General features: G+C 53.6%; 1 protein-coding gene across 1 annotated transcript in view; it reads left to right on the top strand.

Annotated features, from left to right (window-relative positions):
* Positions 1–19,096, top strand: part of SPTB (spectrin beta, erythrocytic) — a 128,264-nt gene that overhangs the window by 87,068 nt on the left and 22,100 nt on the right. Inside the window, exons 13-26 of the mRNA XM_065941784.1 lie at positions 345–495; positions 1,141–2,011; positions 3,008–3,145; positions 8,065–8,821; positions 9,431–9,633; positions 9,731–9,821; positions 11,051–11,197; positions 12,006–12,269; positions 12,633–12,839; positions 13,263–13,352; positions 16,211–16,489; positions 17,051–17,181; positions 18,118–18,322; positions 18,595–18,973. Of these exons, the coding sequence (XP_065797856.1) occupies positions 345–495; positions 1,141–2,011; positions 3,008–3,145; positions 8,065–8,821; positions 9,431–9,633; positions 9,731–9,821; positions 11,051–11,197; positions 12,006–12,269; positions 12,633–12,839; positions 13,263–13,352; positions 16,211–16,489; positions 17,051–17,181; positions 18,118–18,322; positions 18,595–18,973 (3,913 nt within the window). The remainder of the gene's footprint in view (positions 1–344; positions 496–1,140; positions 2,012–3,007; positions 3,146–8,064; positions 8,822–9,430; positions 9,634–9,730; positions 9,822–11,050; positions 11,198–12,005; positions 12,270–12,632; positions 12,840–13,262; positions 13,353–16,210; positions 16,490–17,050; positions 17,182–18,117; positions 18,323–18,594; positions 18,974–19,096) is intronic.

Below are 19,096 nucleotides of genomic sequence, written 5' to 3'. Positions count from 1 at the left end.
CCCTGTACTGGAAGGTGAAGTCTTAATCTCTGGACCATGAGGGAAGTCCCCCACGGAACTTTCTGAAAATACGTACACCCAGGTCCCACCCCTGGGGCACACACGGGCAGACTGAGTGTAGGACTTGAACTCTTGAAAGATGCTCCCTGGATGATTCTGATGGGCACCCCCAGTGGGAGCTCCTGCTCTGTAGCCTCTTTCCCATTGAGAAACTGCATTTTCCAGCTGCATCTGACACCCTGGTCCCCAGTGCCCTGGACCCTCACTTAGGAAGGTTATTCTCCTAGCACGTGGGTCTCTCCACCTCTCCTGACTCCCTCTGCCCTGTCTGTCCTCTTCGCCAGGCTCACCTCTTGTCTGCTGAGTTTGGGAAGCACTTGTTGGAGGTCGAGGACTTGCTACAGAAACACAAGTTGATGGAGGCTGACATTGCCATCCAAGGGGACAAAGTGAAGGCCATCACCACAGCCACCCTGCAGTTCACTGAGGGGTCAGGTGAGGCTGCGGGTTGAGGTTTTCCTGCTGAGGCCTCTGGCCCAGCACTCCAGCACACCCGGGTGGATAAATCTAGCTGTAGAATTCTGCCTCTTTCATCAACACGCGGTACAAGAAAGAAGTTTGAGGGAGAGCAAAATTGTTCAGAAAGCAGGAGACTGCTTCGGTCATCTGTTATCAGAAAGCTGTGTAAGCACCAAGAAGGCATCCTTCGTCTTTCATTCTCTCGGCTAGTTCAAGTTATGGTGGAGACAAGCTAGGTTTATAGCTTCTGGTCTTAGATAGGTGACCCCTGCTGCCTCTCGGAAGAATCATCTAGAAATTAATGCCTGGGTCTTTTAAAAAATAATTTCACATTGTGCATTTCTACTGAGAGTTGATCCAACTTTTAACCTCTCTTATTCCTGGAGTTTTAGTGGGAACTAATCCCACTAATTCCTGAAGATTTAGTGGAAACTCATTATAAAGAACTAATTAAAAGCCTGTCCTCTGAGCAACTGAGACCTCCTGCATCCCAATCCCATCCCAATCCCCAGTGAGATGGCAGGTTCTAGGTGTGGTTTTAGTCTGGCACCTGATCTGAAGCTTGCCCAGAGATAATGAAGCCCTTACCCTCTTTGTCCTTCCTCTTCCCATGTCACCCAGGGTACCAGCCTTGTGACCCCCAGGTCATCCGGGATCGCGTCAGCCACCTGGAAAAGTGCTTCGAGGAGCTGAGCAACACGGCAGCTGGGCGCAAGGCCCAGCTGGAGCAGTCCAAGCAGCTCTGTAAGTTCTTCTGGGAGATGGATGAGGCCGAGAGCTGGATCAAGGAGAAGGAGCAGATTTACTCCTCCCTGGACTATGGCAAGGACCTGACCAGCGTACTCATCCTGCAGCGGAAGCACAAGGCCTTTGAGGATGAGCTGCGCGGGCTGGATGCCCACCTAGACCAGATCTTCCGGGAGGCTGAGGACATGGTGGCACGCAAGCAGTTTGGGCACGACCGGATTGAGGTCCGGATCAAGAAGGTGTCTGACCAGTGGAATGAGCTGAAGGACCTGGCTGCCTTTTGCAAGAAAAACCTCCAGGACACTGAGAACTTCTTCCAGTTCCAGGGCGACGCGGATGATCTGAAGGCCTGGCTACAGGACGCCCACCGGCTGCTCTCGGGGGAGGATGTGGGGCAGGATGAAGGGGCCACACGGGCCCTGGGGAAAAAGCACAAGGACTTCCTGGAGGAGCTGGAGGAGAGCCGCGGAGTGATGCAGCACCTGGAACAGCAGGCTCGGGACTTTCCCCCAGGGTTCCAGGATTCCCCAGATGTGAGCAACCGGCTGCAGGCCCTCCGGGATCTCTACCAGCAGGTGGTGGCCCAGGCGGACATGCGGCGGCAGAGGCTGCAGGATGCCCTGGACCTGTACACGGTGTTTGGGGAGACAGACGCCTGTTTGCTGTGGATGGGCGAGAAGGAGAAGTGGCTGGCCCAGATGGAGATCCCGGACACACTGGAGGATCTGGAGGTCGTGCAGCACAGGTCAGAGCTGGCCCTCCCCTCTCACCGCCCCCTACAGTCTGCGCTCCTAGTCCCCAGATCAGCAAGCCTCTCTCTGAGAGGCTTTTGGGGACGCCCTTTGTCGCAGAGGCCAGGCACCAAGAGTCACGAGTTCTCATCTGGCTTTGGGTACTTCACCCCCAGGGCCTTTCCCAAAGGGGCTCTTTCTAGTCCAAGTGTTCGATGACTTTTCAGTGACAGCAGCCTTTGTTCAAATGAATTGTATGTGGGACCCCTGATATGTAACACAGAGGAAAGCGGAGGGGACGTGACTAAGGGGGAGGTGAGAGGCAAGACCCCATAAGCTCTTTCGGTGGCAGTCCCTAAACCACATGAACCCTCAGGGGCCTCAGAGACCAGTTTGTAAACTGTCAGTCCAAGGCCACTCTCATTTCCAGTATTTGAGTTCCATCAGCACTCTGGCATGGCAAGGCTTGCCCCCAGCATTCTGAGTACAGAATCCAAGGAGCTAAGAGCAAGAGGCTACTCCTTGAGCCTGCCCTGGTGGTCCCATGCCGATGCTGGAGGGACCTGGGTTCTTATCTCAGAGGGGTCAGCTTTCATAACAGGATGTCCACAGCCTCAGCAGCTCACCCTTCTCCTCCCCAGGACGGAGCACCTGACTGGGGAGGTATCCTTCAGGTAGAGGCAGTGGAATTAGGGTTCAGGAGCAGCAGCTGAGCCAGTGGAGGTGTGGCAAATGGTTTCTGTGGCCATCAACACCACCCACACCTCATTTTTCCTCCATCTCTGTTGAGACATCGGCCTGTATAAGTAACCAGGTCTCTCCTAGCCTCATCCAGGAAATGCTAAACCATGAAAGTGGACCCATGGACCAGAAAAGAGGGAGTGTCAGCACATCTTTCTCCTTTCTCCCCTCTTACCTGGTGGAAGGAGGTGGAAGAAGAAAGCAAGAACGGGGCAGAAAGCAAAAGCCGCTGCTGCCTTAGCAATCCTCATTTTCTCTGTCCACATCAGGTTTGACATCCTGGACCAGGAGATGAAGACGTTGATGACTCAGATTGATGGCGTGAACCTTGCTGCCAACAGCCTGGTAGAGAGTAATCACCCGTGCAGTGCAGAAGTGAAGAAGTGCCAGGATAACCTGAACACCAGGTGGGGTGTGGGGAGGGCTTGGAGATGGGGGCGTCTTTTCTAGCTCATCTGTGGGGTGTGGCCCAGAAGTCAGGAGGCCTGCTGTGTGTGCCAGGTTTGTACCCTCAGAGTTCCTGCCTCCATCTGCCATGATCTCCTTCGGACCCTGGAGCTCTAGCCCCAGGGAGGAGGGACCTGGGTGGTGACCAGCCCAGGGAGAGAGATGTGTTCCCAAAGCTGCAGTGCTGTGCCTGGAATGGGTGTGTGCTGAGCAATGGAGGAAATGCCCTGAGTGCATCCACAGTTAGAATCAGGCCATGTGGTTCTCAGGCCACATTTCCCTGGACGTCCTTAGGCGGGGAAGATTGCTTTCTGAGAGCTCTTAAGTACTGTCCATAAAAGAAAGCTCCTGCTTGTGCCAAGATGCAGCATTGATAATGAGACTGGCTTGAATGAAGAGGAGAATTAGCAAGAAGCCTTGAGCACACGCCATGGCCAGAAGGAAAAACAGGCCCTAAGGAGCCGTTGGAGAGGGACTGCTTTCAGTACAGGATGTGATTGCCACGGGTTCCTGGGGAGTCTCTGAGGACGGTGCATGCACCTGTGTTCCATTCGGTATCCTGGGCTCTACATGCGCAGCGCCACGTTCACTGCCTCGCCACCGCCCCAGCCCAGTACCCCACACCTGCCTGAGCCCTGCGCTGCCTGAGGCAACCTGGGAGGTGGGGTTAGGGAAGACTTGGCTGTAAAGAAAAGGAGCAGCACGGGGGGCTTAAGAGGACGCAAGGGGTAACCCCTGGTACTTGGAAGCCACCAGATTGTCTCAGCATCCGAAGACGGGGCTGTAGTTCAGGAGGGTCCTCTGCCAGCTGAGGTTTATGCCAAGGAGGAGGATGCCTCCAGTTCTTCTTTAGGCTTGGAGGTAACAGTGATACATGTATTTGTGTGTGTGTGTGTGTTTGAGAGACAGACAGGAAGAACTTGTCAGCCAGTAATCTACTGCTTTGAGGAGCTATAGTCAGAGAATGCTGTTATAGACCCCTAAGCCATGCACTGTCCTAAATGGAATACGCCAAGGTACTTGCCATCCTTAGAGGAAACCCGAGGCCTGAAAAGGTAAGATGGCTTTCCATTACACCTGAGAGTTGAAAGCTTCCTGAGCCACGTATCCCAGACAGCCTGCATCCTGCACAAATGCTTCCTCCACATGTAGCCCACCCCACTTGGGGTCAGTCCCTTTTGTTAGAAAGTTGGATCTCATCGTGAGTGGAAATCTGCCTCCTTGAAATTTATATACATCGGTTCTGGACTCTGCCTGTTAGAGATACTGAAACGTACTCCAGTTCTTCTTCCACGTGATAGCTCTTTGACTCTTTTTAAAGACAATTGTCCCCCTTCACCTGCACCCACGGTCCTGCCTCCATGTGGGTGCAGTTCTCTCTACAGGGTCCATCCTCCTCCAACAATATGGTCTAAATTGTGCTTGTTTTCAGGCCAGTACAGATTTCTCTCCCTCCCAGTTTCCAGGATGAAAAAGTATCTTTCCCTGACTGATTTAGAGCTTCATACTCTACCTTGTATTATAATTACTTTCATCTTTTAAGAAATTTTCTACTAGACTGTAAGTGAATGAAGAGCAGTATCTTATAGTGTCCACAATATCTTATACAGTGTCCACAGTATCTTATAGTGTCCACAGTGTCTTATTCAGTGTCCACGGTATCTTCTATAGCGTCCACAGCTCTGAGCGCCAAGATTTTATTGTCTGAGGCTCCCTCTGTTGGGAATATTCTTTTCACAGGTATCCTCACTCCCACACGTTACTCAGACTCTCAGGTCATGTCCTCTTCTTGGTGCAGTTCACACTGACCAACCCATTCACAGTATCACCTCCTCCTTCCCATCCAGCTCCTCTGCCTCAATACCTTTTTCTTGCTTCCTTTTAATTTTAAAGATTTTTTAAACTGTTTATTTATTTTTGGCTGCGCTGGGTCTTCACTGCTGCATTCAGGCTTTCTGTAGTTGCAAAAAGCGGAGTCTGCTCTCTAGCTGCAGTGAGCAGGGGTTACTCTCTCGTTGGTGTGTGGGCTTCTCATTGCAGTGGCTTCTCTTGTTGTGGAACCCAGGCTTTAGGCATGTGGGCTTCAATAGTTGCCATCCACAGGCCTTAGAAGTTACAGAAAAAGGGCTTAGATGCTCCGCAGCATGTGGGATCTTCCTGGATCAGAAAGTGAACCCCATGTCCCCTACATTGGCAGGCAGATTCTCAATCACTAGACCACCAGGGAAGTCCCCCTTTTTTTCCCCCTTTAAATTGGATTTTTTAAAACGGTTTATTGGGGGGATTTTGGCCACACCACATAGCATGTGAGATATTAGTCTCCCAGCCTGGTATTGAAGCAGCGTCCCCTGCATTACAAGTGCAAAGTCTTAACCACTGGACCACCAGGGACCAGTGCTTAACTTTTCTCCTTTGTACTTGTCACTACTTGATGGAGTAAACACTTACTTGCCTCTGCCCGTTTGAATGGGAGCACTTTACTTCATTTGTGGTTCTATCCCCAGAGCCTAGAACAGTGACTGGCACGAGACATGTACGTGATGGTTGTGTGATGTGAGTGACCGAGGACAGACCTGAAATGTGCCAGGCTCCGCACACCTGAGTCACTCAAGTACTTACCGAATATGTGATTACCTCCCACCATACACGTTCTGGTTGGCCAGTATTATCCTATAATATCTTGGGCCCAGGACCACACCTGGACTCCTGACATGGTCTGGCCAGTACTGCCTAGAGCAGCTCTAACAACGTCCCCCCTTTTGGAGATGCTGCAGGGAAGGGGAAGGTGGGTTTGGGAGGCAGACTAGACCCAAACGTCACCCTGTCCCTATGTGGCCCTTGCCTGGTGTCGCAGTGAGGCCATACCAAAAAAAGCCTGGAAAGTCACTATGGAACCTCCTTCCTAGGGGCACTGCCAGATGGTCTCCTGTGGCTTCTGGATGGAGTTGGGAGGCCTCCCAGCCCTGGGGCACCTTGCTTTCCTTTCACAGTAGTTTCAGATCACCTTGGGGGGAACCTCCAGCCCTTTTCCCTTAACATCCAGCCTCAGCAGCATCCGTCTAACAGGCACAAAACTCCCCAGAGGTCGGGGGCCTTACCTCTGGACTCGTCTCCCCTCTTTCCTGGAATTTCCCATCCTTTCTCTGGGCTCGTCCTCCTCTCTCTCTTGGAATTCCCAATCCTTCCCAGCCCTCCTCCCACTGCTTTGCAGACCTGTCTTCCACCCCCAGACTGAGATCGCCCTGGGAATGCCCACAATGCACTCGACCCAGTCCATCTGCCTCCTCTGTCCACTTCCATCCCCAGGCTTCAGAGATGAGTGACTCCGGGCCCTCTCCTTAAATAGCTCACTGCTGGTGATGCGTTCACTGGAGCACAGCTCAGATGACCACCATGAGACCTGCTCTTACCACCCCTCCTGCTCCTCACAGCTCCCTTAGTCCTCTCTGCCTGGTGTGTGCTGTGTACATTGTACTTTATACTATGGTTGTTTGATGAGTTTATCCTACTTTCTTTCTAACTCATACACTCCGTGGAGCAAAGTCTGGCTGTGACTGTATCTTCCCAAAGGCCCAAAGCCAGAGCAAAGTCTGGCTATGACCGTATGTTCCCAAAGCTCTTCATAATGCTTATACATTGTGGATATTCAAGAGAGATGAGCTCAATTAGCGACTGCACGTTCAGTGTACTCTCGTGTGCTTCCAGTTCACAGTGATGCAGAGTGAGTAAACCCAGGTCCAGGGGAGGTGTCCCTGGTGGTGTGGGCCCAGGCTATTGAGCAGCTCTTTAGAAGAGGCTTACTGTGGGCTGCAGACCAGTCGCAAGACATCTGCCCGACTTTTGCACGCTCCCCAGGCTCATTCCACACTGCACATGAAGGTTAAGATGATGTTTTAATTACAATCCCAGTTTCTCCTTCCCTCTTCCTCTTCTTCCTTCTCTTCACTACAACTCTTTTCTTTGACAGCCATGCTGGCTTTCCTTAGGCCCAGGGCACTTAGAACATGGTCTTAGACATTTGTGTGGTTCCTCTGTGGCAGCTGGGATCCTGTGTCATAAAGCTTTCTTATGATTGATAATGGGGCGTTTCTAATTATTTTCAGTATAAACATACCTCAGAAATAACGTGGGTTCAGTTGCAGGCCACCCCAGTAATCAAGTATCAAAATAAAATGAGTCACACACAAATTTGGGGAGTTCCCAGTGCATATAAAAGTTGTTTACACAGTACTGTAGTCTACTAAGTGCGCAACATCATTATGCCTAGGAAACAATGTACAAACATTAAAAATACTTTATCACTAAAAACTGCTCATCCTCTGAGCCTTCAGTGAATCAGAACCTTTTTGCAATAGTAACATCAAAGATCACTGCCCACAGAGCACCATACAAGTATAATAATGAGAGAGTTTGAAATATTGCAGTAATTACCAAAATATGATAGACATGAAGTGAGCAAATGTTGCAAAAATGGCACTAATAGATGTCTCAACAAAGGATTGCTACAAATCCTTGATTCATAAAAGAAAACAAAAATGAAAAAGCCCCATAGTATCTGTGAAGTACAGTAAAGCAAAGCTGAATAAAACGAGATATGCTTGCATTTCAAAACATCTGGGAAATTGTATGTTTGCCTGAATTTCAACTACATATAGAGCTTACATACAGAGCATCATGTTCCTTTATTGATGGTTGTAATAACATCATAGTTCGCCTCCTGCTAATAGAAGCTCTGGCAGTTCTGTTGTCTTGGGTAATATTGGATAAACTGACTCATCACAGTTTGCTAGAGAGATGACTCTTTTTTCAAAAATCTGGAAGGGACACCCTGGGGGAAGAGTTAAGGAAGAGGCTGTCTGACTCCCATCTCCTTCGGCAGGTGGCAGGACTTCCAGACCATGGTGTCCGAACGGCGGGAGGCCGTGGACTCGGCTCTCCGGGTGCACAATTACTGTGTGGACTGCGAGGAGACTGGCAAGTGGATTGTGGACAAGACAAAGGTGGTGGAGTCCACAAAGGACCTGGGACGGGACCTGGCAGGGGTCATTGCCATCCAGCGCAAGTTGTCGGGGCTGGAGCGTGACGTGGCTGCCATCCAGACCCGTTTGGGCATGCTGGAGCGGGAGTCACAGCGGTTGATGGAGTCACACCCCGAGCTGAAGACGGACATTGAGCAGAGGCAGGCGTACCTGGAGGAGCTGTGGCAGGGCCTAAAGCAGGCCTTGAAGAGCCAGGAGGCCTCCCTGGGGGAAGCCAGCCAGCTGCAGGCCTTCCTGCAGGATCTGGATGCCTTCCAGGCCTGGCTCTCCACGACCCAGAAGGATGTGGCCTCCAAGGACATGCCCGAGTCCCTCCCGGAGGCCGAGCAGCTCCTGCAGCAGCACGCGGCCATCAAGGACGACATCGACAGGCACCAGGAGAGCTACCAGAAAGTCAGGGTGTCTGGGGAGAAGGTGACCCATGGCCAGACGGACCCAGAGTACCTGCTCCTGGGCCAGCGGCTAGACGGCCTAGAGAAGGGCTGGGACGCCTTGAGCCGGATGTGGGAGAGCCGCAGCCAGGCCCTCACCCAGTGCCTCGGCTTCCAGGAGTTCCAGAAAGATGCCAAGCAGGCTGAGGCCATCCTCAGCAACCAGGTAGGGAGAGGCACTAGGGGCTGGGGGCATCTCTCAGGGCAAGAGAGAATTTGTAGGTTATCAGCCTGCAGAAGTGCTACAGGGCTCAGGGATCAAATTGTGCTTTTCTTAGCTTCTCTCTAGTTCAGGGGAGAGTCCTCTGTGTTCCTTATCGTGTGCCCTTTCCAGTCCCGTGTCCCAAACTGTGTCTTATTCTTGGGCCAGTGAGAGGCTTGTTCAGTCGCTCAGTCATGTCTGACTCTTTGTGACCCCGTGGACTGCAGTGTACCAGGCTTCCCTGTCCTTCCCCATCTCCTGGAGTTGGCTCAAACTCATGTGAGTTAGCGATGCCATCCAACCGTCTCGTCTTCTGTTATCCCCTTCTCCTCTTGCCTTCAGAGAAGTGAATTTTTCCCCTGGGTGGCTCTCCTTCCAGGTGGCTTCTGGCACCCTGCTCATCAGGTGCCCTGGGCAGGGGCAGGGAACAGGACTCAGGGACCTTCCCCCACAAGTGCAGGGGCTGCCGTTCATGCTGTGACCTGCATGGCTGCACACACAGCTCCTGCCTGGCAAGGGCCCCCTCCTCCACCTCCTCACCTCCATGCCTTGTCTGGAAACTTGCTTCGACAGGAATATACCCTGGCTCACTTGGAGCCCCCAGACTCCCTAGAAGCTGCAGAGGCCGGGATCCGGAAGTTTGAGGATTTCTTGATGTCTATGGAGAACAACCGGGATAAGGTTTTGAGTCCTGTGGACTCTGGCAACAAGCTGGTAGCTGAGGGGAACCTCTACTCAGACAAGATCAAGGAGAAGGTGCAGCTGATTGAGGACAGGTACTGTCTGCCCCGAGGGTCAGGGGGCCGGAGCCAGGTAGGGTAATGGTGCAGTCCACAGCACCCTCGTGACTTGTGGTTCCGGCTTTCCTTGCAGGCACAGGAAGAACAACGAGAAGGCCCAAGAGGCCTCAGAGCTTCTGAAAGACAACCTAGAGCTCCAGAACTTCCTGCAGAACTGCCAGGAGGTAAGGCTCCAGCCAGGCTGGCCACTTTGCAGGAGATTCCCTCTAGGAGCGTGGTGCCCTGGAGGTGGGAAGTCCTTTCTCACTCAGGAGTCTGGATTCCACGAGCAAGGAGCTCTGGGCACATGACGTTATTAAGTCCTTCATCCTCTAGAATCTTTGGTTTCACAAATTTTTTTTTTCAAATCTGTAAAGATATCTTTTAATTTGTCAAGTCTGGGGCAAGATTTCTCAAAAAGTGCCCCGAGGACTATCTGTATTAGAATCACCTAGGGCCCTGGTCAGGGTTGGCCTGAAAGTCCTGTGACCTTTGCATCCATATGGGGCCCAGTGTGTACAAGGGCCTCAAGTTTGGTTTATTACTCTGCTGTTGCCGTCTTGCAATTCTTAATGACTTTGAATATTCCAATTTTACACCAGGCCCTGCAAATTATGGAGCTGGTCCTGGCTCTAGTTGAATGCAGACTTCTGGGCCCCAGTTGGGCCCAGATGAATCAGAACTTAGGGGGTGAGATAGAGAGCAGCATTCTCAACAAGCGTTTTGGTTGGAGAACCACTGACTCAGAAGGTCCTCACTCAGCCTGGGGTGAGCTCTCCAGGAAGATCTTTGCCCTGTACTCCTAGGCCTCTCCATGAACAGTGCTTCCATGTGGAATGGGGCTTCCCCTGACATTTTTGTTGCTTCCATCCTCGTACCCCTTTCCTCTCAATTCAAGTGACTTTGTCCTCACCCATCTCGGCCCTTGGTACAAACCAAGCTTGGTGTAATGCCAAGACATCTTGGAAACATGAGAGACTCAATAGTTCTTCCTTCACTGTTATTATAGGGTCTGCTCTTGGCTTTGTCCTCAGATAACATTTTTTCACCCTACTGCCAAAGGGTGGGTTTAACCATCCATTCAGTAAACACATGCTGAGCTACTGCCAATAGGCCAGGCCCTGTCCTCAGTCCTGGAAATGTGGAGAGAAGTGTGAATATCCCTGGTGTTGTACTGCACATGCTCTAGAGGAGAAGACACAGTGGTGCCTGTGTTTCAGCCCTGAGACCTCACGGGTTAAATTTCCTGTGCTGGGAGTTAGGGATCCCGAGTCAGAGGGGAGTACTCTGCTGCATTCATACTCCCTCCCCTTGGCCTTCTTCTGCAGCCAGAGGTGGGCAGCAGGTCCAGCCATGAGCCCCTGGCCAAAGAGGGACTCTCAGGGACCATGGATCCCATTCTTTCTGCCCACAGCTCACTCTCTGGATCAATGACAAGCTGCTAACATCTCAGGATGTCTCCTATGACGAAGCTCGAAACCTTCACAACAAATGGCTGAAGCACCAGGCGTTCGTGGCAGAGCTGGCTTCCCACCAGGGGTGGCTGGAGAACCTTGACGCGGTGAGCAGAGCAAGTGGTGGGGTCTCTGCTTGGGGATTCTTCCTTGAGTAGGGCTGCACGTGGGGCACGGACGCTGGCCGGGAGCTTGCCGAGCAGTATAGGTCCTGGATGTGAAAAACTTCTCCAAGTAGTGGTTAAACCTTGGAACTCCTGATAATCCGATGGTAAACCTGCACAGAATGGGTGCCTCCTGTGGGTCACTTGAGTCTCATGACAGTCCAGGACACTAAGAACACAGGGCCTGAGTGTCCAGTGCCAGGACAGTAGTAATCTCTTGTCTGCCGTCCATCATCCTCACCAGAATGTCCTGCCCAGAGGCAGGAGGATCTCTGAGATGAGCAGAGTGGGCCAGGGACTACTGACCCTCATTGTTTGGATGGGCAGCACCACCAGGGAGTTGTCATTCATAACAGAGGTCCCATCTGTAATAAGCTTGTCCAGGGGCCCAAGTCAAAAATATGGCTGGAGTCAGGCCTGGGAGAAGAGAGAGAGGAGAAAGAGTAGCCTCTCACTCCTGTGACTGTCCGTAAAAAGCAGGCCTGGGAGCCACACGAGTTTGTATCCATCGTGGTTAAGCATGGGGCTCCAAGCCAGGCTGCCTGACTCCTTAACCTCCATGTGCCTCAATTTCTGCTGCCAATAACTCTGGAGGTGCAGAGTTTTTCACTAAGCCTCACCCAAGTTCTAGGCAGATCCATTGCCTCACTGACCTCTCCTCAGTTAGCACTTGGCAACCACCTGGGGCAAGGGGGCTCTCCGAGGGTCCTCTCCAAGGTCGTAGGGTGAACACTTCTTCTTCCCCACACAGGAAGGAAAGCAGCTGATGGAGGAGAAGCCCCAGTTTGCAGCCCTGGTGTCACAGAAGCTGGAAGCCCTGCACCGGCTCTGGGATGAGCTTCAGGCCAATACACAAGAGACGGCTCAGCGCCTATCAGCTGCCAGGAGCTCCGACCTGCGCTCGCAGACCCAGGCTGACCTCAACAAGTGGATCCGGGCCATGGAGGACCAGCTGCAGTCAGACGACCTGGGCAAGGACCTGACCAGCGTCAACAGGATGCTGGCTAAACTGAAGGTGAGTGAACGGGTTGCAGACTGGGGCCGTTGGCATGGAGGGAGTCTTGGCAGCAAATCTGCAACCTGAAAGGGAGTACCCTCCTGTCCCTTTAGCTAGGCTGACTTTTATCACATCTGTTGGTTTATAACCCAGCTCCTACCCTCTGCGGTGGGTAAGACAAGGTAATAAAAGCATGCATGAGAAGTATAGCATAGGTGGTCAGAGGGGCAAAAGATGAGGTGGGGGAAATCCAAGAAGACTCCCTGGGGAAGATTGAGCGCAAGCCAGGTCTTGGAGGATCAGTGGGACGTGGATGAGGAGGAGGAGGAGGGGCTGGCCAGGTGCAAGGGCTGGTGCCGACACCATCCTCTCATGTCCCAGCGCGTGGAGGACCAAGTGAATGTGCGCAAGGAGGAGCTGGAGGAGCTGTTCTCCCAGATGCCCTCGCTGGGAGAGGAGGCGGGGGATGAAGACCTGAGCATTGAGAAGCGGTTCCTGGATCTTCTAGAACCCTTGGGGAGGAGGAAGAAGCAGCTGGAATCATCCAGAGCCAAGCTGCAGATCAGCCGGGACTTAGAGGATGAGACGGTGAGTGGGCGCAGCGCCCCCCGCCTTCCCCAGCTGTCATCAGGGTGGCTGGCTGCTGCCCAGGGCAGTACTTGGCAGGGGATGTCTGGTCATCTCACCACCTCATTTCATAGGGTGGTTGTAATGATTACATTAAATATAAAAGTAATCCAGTGCCCTTTGAAGGGTGGCTCGCTCATGGCTTACCAGACAGACTTGGGCTCGAGGTCCAGCTATGTTGCCACCTGCCTTGAAGTGACCAGGAGCAAGTTACTTGGAAGCTCGGTTCAAAGTATCAGAATGCCCCTCCTTTTACAAAACACTGATGGGGTGTTGGGAGGAACCAGAGGGACACGGGAGGCAGAGCTGTGTCTGGCCCGTGGTGAGCGATGGAAGGTTAACTGTGGTTGTCATCCGCTGTCCCCTGCCCTCTGGTCTCCGCAGCTCTGGGTGGAAGAGAGGCTGCCTCTGGCCCAGTCGACTGACTATGGCACTAACCTGCAAACCGTGCAGCTGTTCATGAAGAAGAACCAGGTGAGTCCTGCCACCTGTCAGTCCCTCCTGCCCCGCCGCTCCCCAGCAGCAGATTACAGACCACTATTTCTTGTTAACAGTCTCAGGGTTCCCAGTCTGCGTGTGTATTCTCCTGCAGCTATGGTGATAGCAGAGAGAATTCTAGGGGAACCATGGGAGGTGGTGAGTGGGAATGGGGGTCCAGGTGCTTTCGAATTTGGGGCCATTCGGGGCACAGGCGAGTGTAGGACCTGGAGGCCGTGGCCTGGGCTCTCGTGTGCTTTGTAGCTTCTGTATTCCGTGGCCTCCCTGCGAGGAGGCTGATAGCTCCTGGGGTCTCTCTTGTTGCTGCTTTGTCCCTCTTTCAGGGCTAAACTTGACCTGTTAGGTCTCCTCAGAGCAAGTAGGCCTCTACTCTCTGAAACACATGAGGGTGCTTGTGGAGCTCTAACCCCCACTTCCTTTAGAGGAAGCCACTAAACTTGGACTCTGAGCCATAGGAGCAAACATCCATTGGCTGTTCTGCTGTTTTAGGCCTGATTGGGAACCTCTGTGTCCTTGGGCAGAAGCCTGGAAGCAAGCAAATGCTCTTCCTCTGTCAGGGCTGCAGGGAAGCCTGTGTCCTCTGGGAAGGCCGGTGGCATGGGTTTGTGGTCTGACCATGCGATCTGGCCAGGGGCTGACTGTACCCCTGCTCTTAGGCGGAGTCCGTCCTGGCTCAGGAAGTGGGGGCAGCTGCAGCCTCGATCAGGGAGAATCTGGGAACTTAGAGAAGAGCAGAGTGTCCCAGAGTGACAGTTGGTACTGCAGCAACTGGGGAAGGAAGGTCATGGCAGACAGTACTTCCTTCTTGCAAAAATGCCAGCAGCCAACATCTTCCCACAGAACCCAGCAACTGTGCAAGGGCCTGAATTAATTATACTAAAAGTGGTTTCTTGAAGGCTTCTTCTAACCCTTTGCTTCCAGTTGGCTTGGTCATGGCACTGAGGCTCCAGTGGCAGCATGTAGGGACCCGAACTAGAAGGTGGTGGAGGTGGGGCTTCCACTAACACATCAACCTCCAGTTAAAGGGGGAAGGCTGGGAGAAGACAGTATCCTTGAGGCCTCAGTTTCCTCTACTATAAAATGAGCCAACTCTAGTCCTTTCAACACTCACTCCTTTAGCCTCAGAGTTACTGCCAAATGATTTTCACTTCCCCAAGCTGAAGATGGCTATTTCAGGAGAAGGGCAAGAGTGATATGGATGGGGTTCCCCTTAACGTGAAGGGAAAGACAGTCTCTTCGGTGAGTGTGGCTGCTCCAGTAAAGATGATTTTAGGCTAGCCTCACTAAAGCCGAAATCCCATTTTATCATCCCTTCTATTGCAGTGGTCCGTGTGCATCAGACTCACCCAGAGGGCTTGTTAAAACACACTTGGCCAGGCTCCACCCTAGATCTTCTGCATCACACTCTGGGAGCAGAGCCTGATAGTTCGCGTTTCTATTAAGATCCTAGGTGATGCTGATGCTGCTGGCCTGGAACCCCACTTTGAGAACCACTGCTCTAATGGCCATCACTGTGACTAGAACCCAACCTGCAAGGTGCCTCCTGAAGGGTTCTCAACTCTAGCTGCACATTAAAATCACCCAAGGGAACCTTTAGACATACGAATGCCTGGGTCCCATCTCAGATCAATTAATCAGGATCTCTGGGGATGGGGTAGCCCTATCTATGTCTAGTTTCCCCAGTAATTCAATGTTCAACCACTGTCCAGCCTGGCCTGGCTCCCACCTCCCCCTGAATCTTCTGTCTTATCCCTTTCACCCTCCTTCACAGTATTCAAGTTTGCCTGACCCTTTGGACCATCCAGGTTTCCTTCCAGGGACTTCCTTGACACTGGCTCTGTCCCCCTGCCATCAACACTCATCCTCCAAATCTCTTTGGGGTTTCATTCTCTCATCAGTCACGTCTCACTCAGACGTTATCTATACAGAAAACGCTTCCTGGACCCCCAGCTAGAGTGGCCACTGCCACGCCTTGGAGAACAATCTTCATCTCTTTGCTTAAAAGGAGACAGAAATAGCCTTCTAGTATACCTGAAGAGTTCATAGATCTCAGGGAAAGTAAACAGGCGAGTGGAAGCTGACCCCCTGGGTTGTTTGAATACAATTGCAGAGACCACAGGAAATTGTCTTAATCGAGATCCCAAGCATCAGGTATAAGGTGCCTTTCAACAAGCTAGGTGACTTACAGGTATTGACAGTTCCATGTATTTTGAATGCTGACAGTCGCAACACTGGCCATGTATCCTGCTCTTGCCCATCACCAAAGTGGGAAGAAAATACCATGTTGGTAACCGAAGTCTCAAGCAGGAAATAATTCAAAGCTCAGAAAAGATTTGAGAAATAGAAAAAGGAGAAAACAAAACAAAATCCTACCCTGAATAAGGAGCAACTGCTGACTATTGTTTTATACAGAGTAAAAGTTGCTAAAATCAGATCTCAGAAGGCCATTTTAAGAGTCATTTTCCTCTCCTCCACCACACACAGCTAAGAAATCGAGCTCTACTGAAACAGGAGGAGTAGGGAACCATCAAGAACTCCGGCTCTGGGATCCAAGAGAGCCGTGTTCAAACCCCACCCGGTCACTCGAAGCCCACAGTGACCTAACCGCTCTGTGTTGGCGTCCAGTGCTTATCTCAGAAGCTCACAGGAGGGTGAGGGGAGAGCGGGTGGATGCAGCACTGCGCTGGGCACATGGTCACAGGCCGTTTTTACGGCCACACCTGCTCTGCTCAAGCTTCCCTAAGTGGTTCTGGGCGAGAGGGGCCCGGGAGAGGCCGTGGGCTGCCCTGCACGGTGGGAAGGCCAGCCCCTGAGCCCTTCCCCTCTGGCCGCAGACGCTGCAGAACGAGATCCTGGGCCACACGCCCCGGGTGGAAGACGTGCTGCACAGAGGCCAGCAGCTGGTGGCAGCGGCCGAGATCGACTGCCAGGACGTGGAGGAGCACCTGGGGCAGCTGCAAGGCTCGTGGGACACGCTGCGGGAGGCAGCGGCCGGCCGGCTGCAGCGCCTGCGGGAGGCCAGCGAGGCCCAGCAGTACTACCTGGACGCGGGCGAGGCCGAGGCCTGGATCAGCGAGCAGGAGTTCTACGTCTTCTCCGACGAGAACCCCCAGGTTGGCTCGGGCAGGGTCCAGGGCTGGGAGCCAAAACCAGCCGAGAAGAAGAGCCAGAGGGGAGATGGGCTGTCGGGGGGGGCACCTGGAATGCCATGTGTGAGGAGTGAGGGCAGGGGTCCGGGTGCCCTCAGGACGCCCCTCCTCTTGAGAACGTATGATGCACGTGCTTCACCCGGGTGCCCTGTTTGCCAGTTCGATTTGCTCTAACCCAAGAGTTCTTCACGTTTTTTGTGTCAGGGGCTCTATGCAGGTGAACTGTGGTGGGAGGGAGTGAGAGGCGAGGTAAGGGGGTCTCTAAAAGCTGGGGTGATACAGGAAGTTTTCATGAGCGGAGAGGTTGGACCAGGGCCTGGGAGGGTGGACGTCAGATGAGAATTGAGGGTGTCGAGAAGGTAGGACGTGGGCATTGCCAGGCACCGGGAGTAGCAGGAAGAGACCACGCGTGGTGCTCCTGGGGTGTCCCGCGACCCTGGCCCTCCCGCATCTCGGGCACCTCCCGGAGCTGGGCTGTGACCCCGATGAGATGAGCTCGTACCCTGACAGTCCGCTTCCTCCCAGGATGAAGAGAGTGCCATCGTGATGCTGAAGCGGCACTTGCGGCAGCAGCGGGCGGTGGAGGAGTATGGGAGGAACATCAAGCAGCTGGCCGGCCGGGCGCAGGGCCTGCTATCCGCAGGCCACCCCGAGGGGTGCGTGTGCCTCTGGGGGTGACCTGGCCAGGTCCTGGGCACAACCCACCCCCGCCAATCAGGATCTCTTCAGGTCCAAGGGGAAAACAGGAATGGTTTTCCCCAAGACTACGGGTTTGAGAAGGCTGCCTTCTGGGCTGCTGGTTGGCCCCAGGACCCTCTTGTGTCATGGTTTAGTGTGACTTCAAACAGGGCTGATGGAAGGAAGCCTGGTTGGCAAAGAGATTCAGGAACAGACTAGCAAAACTACCTGCGTGGTGAACTGAGAGCTCCGATCTTTGGTGGAGTTAGTCTTCTGCATCTTTCAGCCTAGTCTAACTTTGCTTTTTGTGTGTGTGGTCCAGAAGGCAGGTCAGGATCTTGCAGTGTCTCGGCAAAATCATTATGCACCATCTAAGCTGTTGAGTGGTGTGGGTGCAGCGTCAGTGGAGCCCAGCGGGTCAGGCATCTCAGGCTGCCCCCAGGCCTGGCCCTGTCCTCTGGGCACCCACAGCAGCCACCTCAGCGTCTCCTAAGGCCCCCCAGGGACTGAAGAGCCCCTGGTACTGCACATCCCTCCCTAAGGAGCCAAGCAGAGCCTCCTGCTGGTAGACCCGGGCTCAGACTGCCCCCAACCCCAGCCTCTTTGGAAGAATAGCAGAAAAGTTCTCCATCCAGACCAGTCTCTCTGAGCTTCCCAGAGTCAGGGGCAGGGATGGGAGGCAGCTCCTGGCAGGGGACACATTTCATCATCCCCTGAAGCATCATGGTCTAAGGGATGGTTCCTTTTCTCCCGGCTCTTCCCCATGAAAAGTCACTGCCATTCATGTCTTCTAAGCTGTGCTGCCCCATGCATTCGGGCCTCAGGGCTGGGAAGGAGGAGGCGGGCTCCTCGAAGCTGGCTGTCCTGGGTTCTCAGCCGCCCCCTCTGAGGACCTTTCTTGTTTTGAATCCCAGAGAACAGATCATCAGACTTCAGGGGCAGGTGGACAAGCAGTACGCAGGGCTGAAGGACATGGCGGAGGAGCGCAGGCGGAAGCTGGAGAACATGTACCACCTGTTCCAGCTCAAGAGGGAGGTGGATGACCTGGAGCAGTGGATCACAGAGAAGGACACGGTGGCCTCCTCCTCGGAAATGGGGCAAGACTTTGACCACGTGACTGTGAGTATCCACGGCCCCTGCTAGCTTTGTCTCCCTCTAATGCAGCAGACCCAGGAGCTGTCTCTCCCCCTCCACACTCACACACACACACACCTGCCAGGTGCAATGTGCCGCAGAGATGAGGGCTCCCCCGTGTGAGCTCAGGCACCCTGGGGAAGGTGTCAGAGCCCAGCTCCAGGCGGTGGCAGGTGCCACTGGGAGTCTACGTGATGACATTACTGAACCCCGAGCCCTGATAACCGATAGCCGCATTTCCATCTACCCTTGCCCAGGTGCTCCGGGACAAGTTCCGGGACTTTGCCCGGGAGACCGGGGCGATTGGGCAGGAGCGGGTGGACAACGTGAATGCCGTCATTGAGCGGCTCATCGACGCGGGCCACTCAGAGGCAGCCACCATCGCCGAATGGAAGGACGGGCTGAACGAGATGTGGGCGGACCTGCTAGAGCTCATCGACACGCGCATGCAGCTGCTGGCCGCCTCCTACGACCTGCAGCGCTACTTCTATACCGGTTCCGAGATCCTGGGCCTCATTGATGAGAAGCACCGTGAGCTGCCTGAGGATGTGGGGCTGGACGCCAGTACCGCGGAGTCCTTCCACCGTGTGCACACAGCTTTTGAGCGGGAGCTCCATCTGCTGGGGGAGCAGGTACCTCTGGCCCCCAGCTGTCCCTCCACCTTGCCCCCGGCTAGCATCCCTGGGACCCTCTCCTGGCTTCTAGAGGCCCTCTCCTGGCTTCTAGAGAGGAAATCTCTGCAACAGGCACCCCCTTAGA

Source organism: Muntiacus reevesi, chromosome 7, assembly GCF_963930625.1.
Source record: "Muntiacus reevesi chromosome 7, mMunRee1.1, whole genome shotgun sequence".
NCBI lineage: Eukaryota > Metazoa > Chordata > Mammalia > Artiodactyla > Cervidae > Muntiacus > Muntiacus reevesi.
Note: the sequence above shows the minus strand (reverse complement) of the source record. Positions and strands in the feature narration are given on the sequence as shown.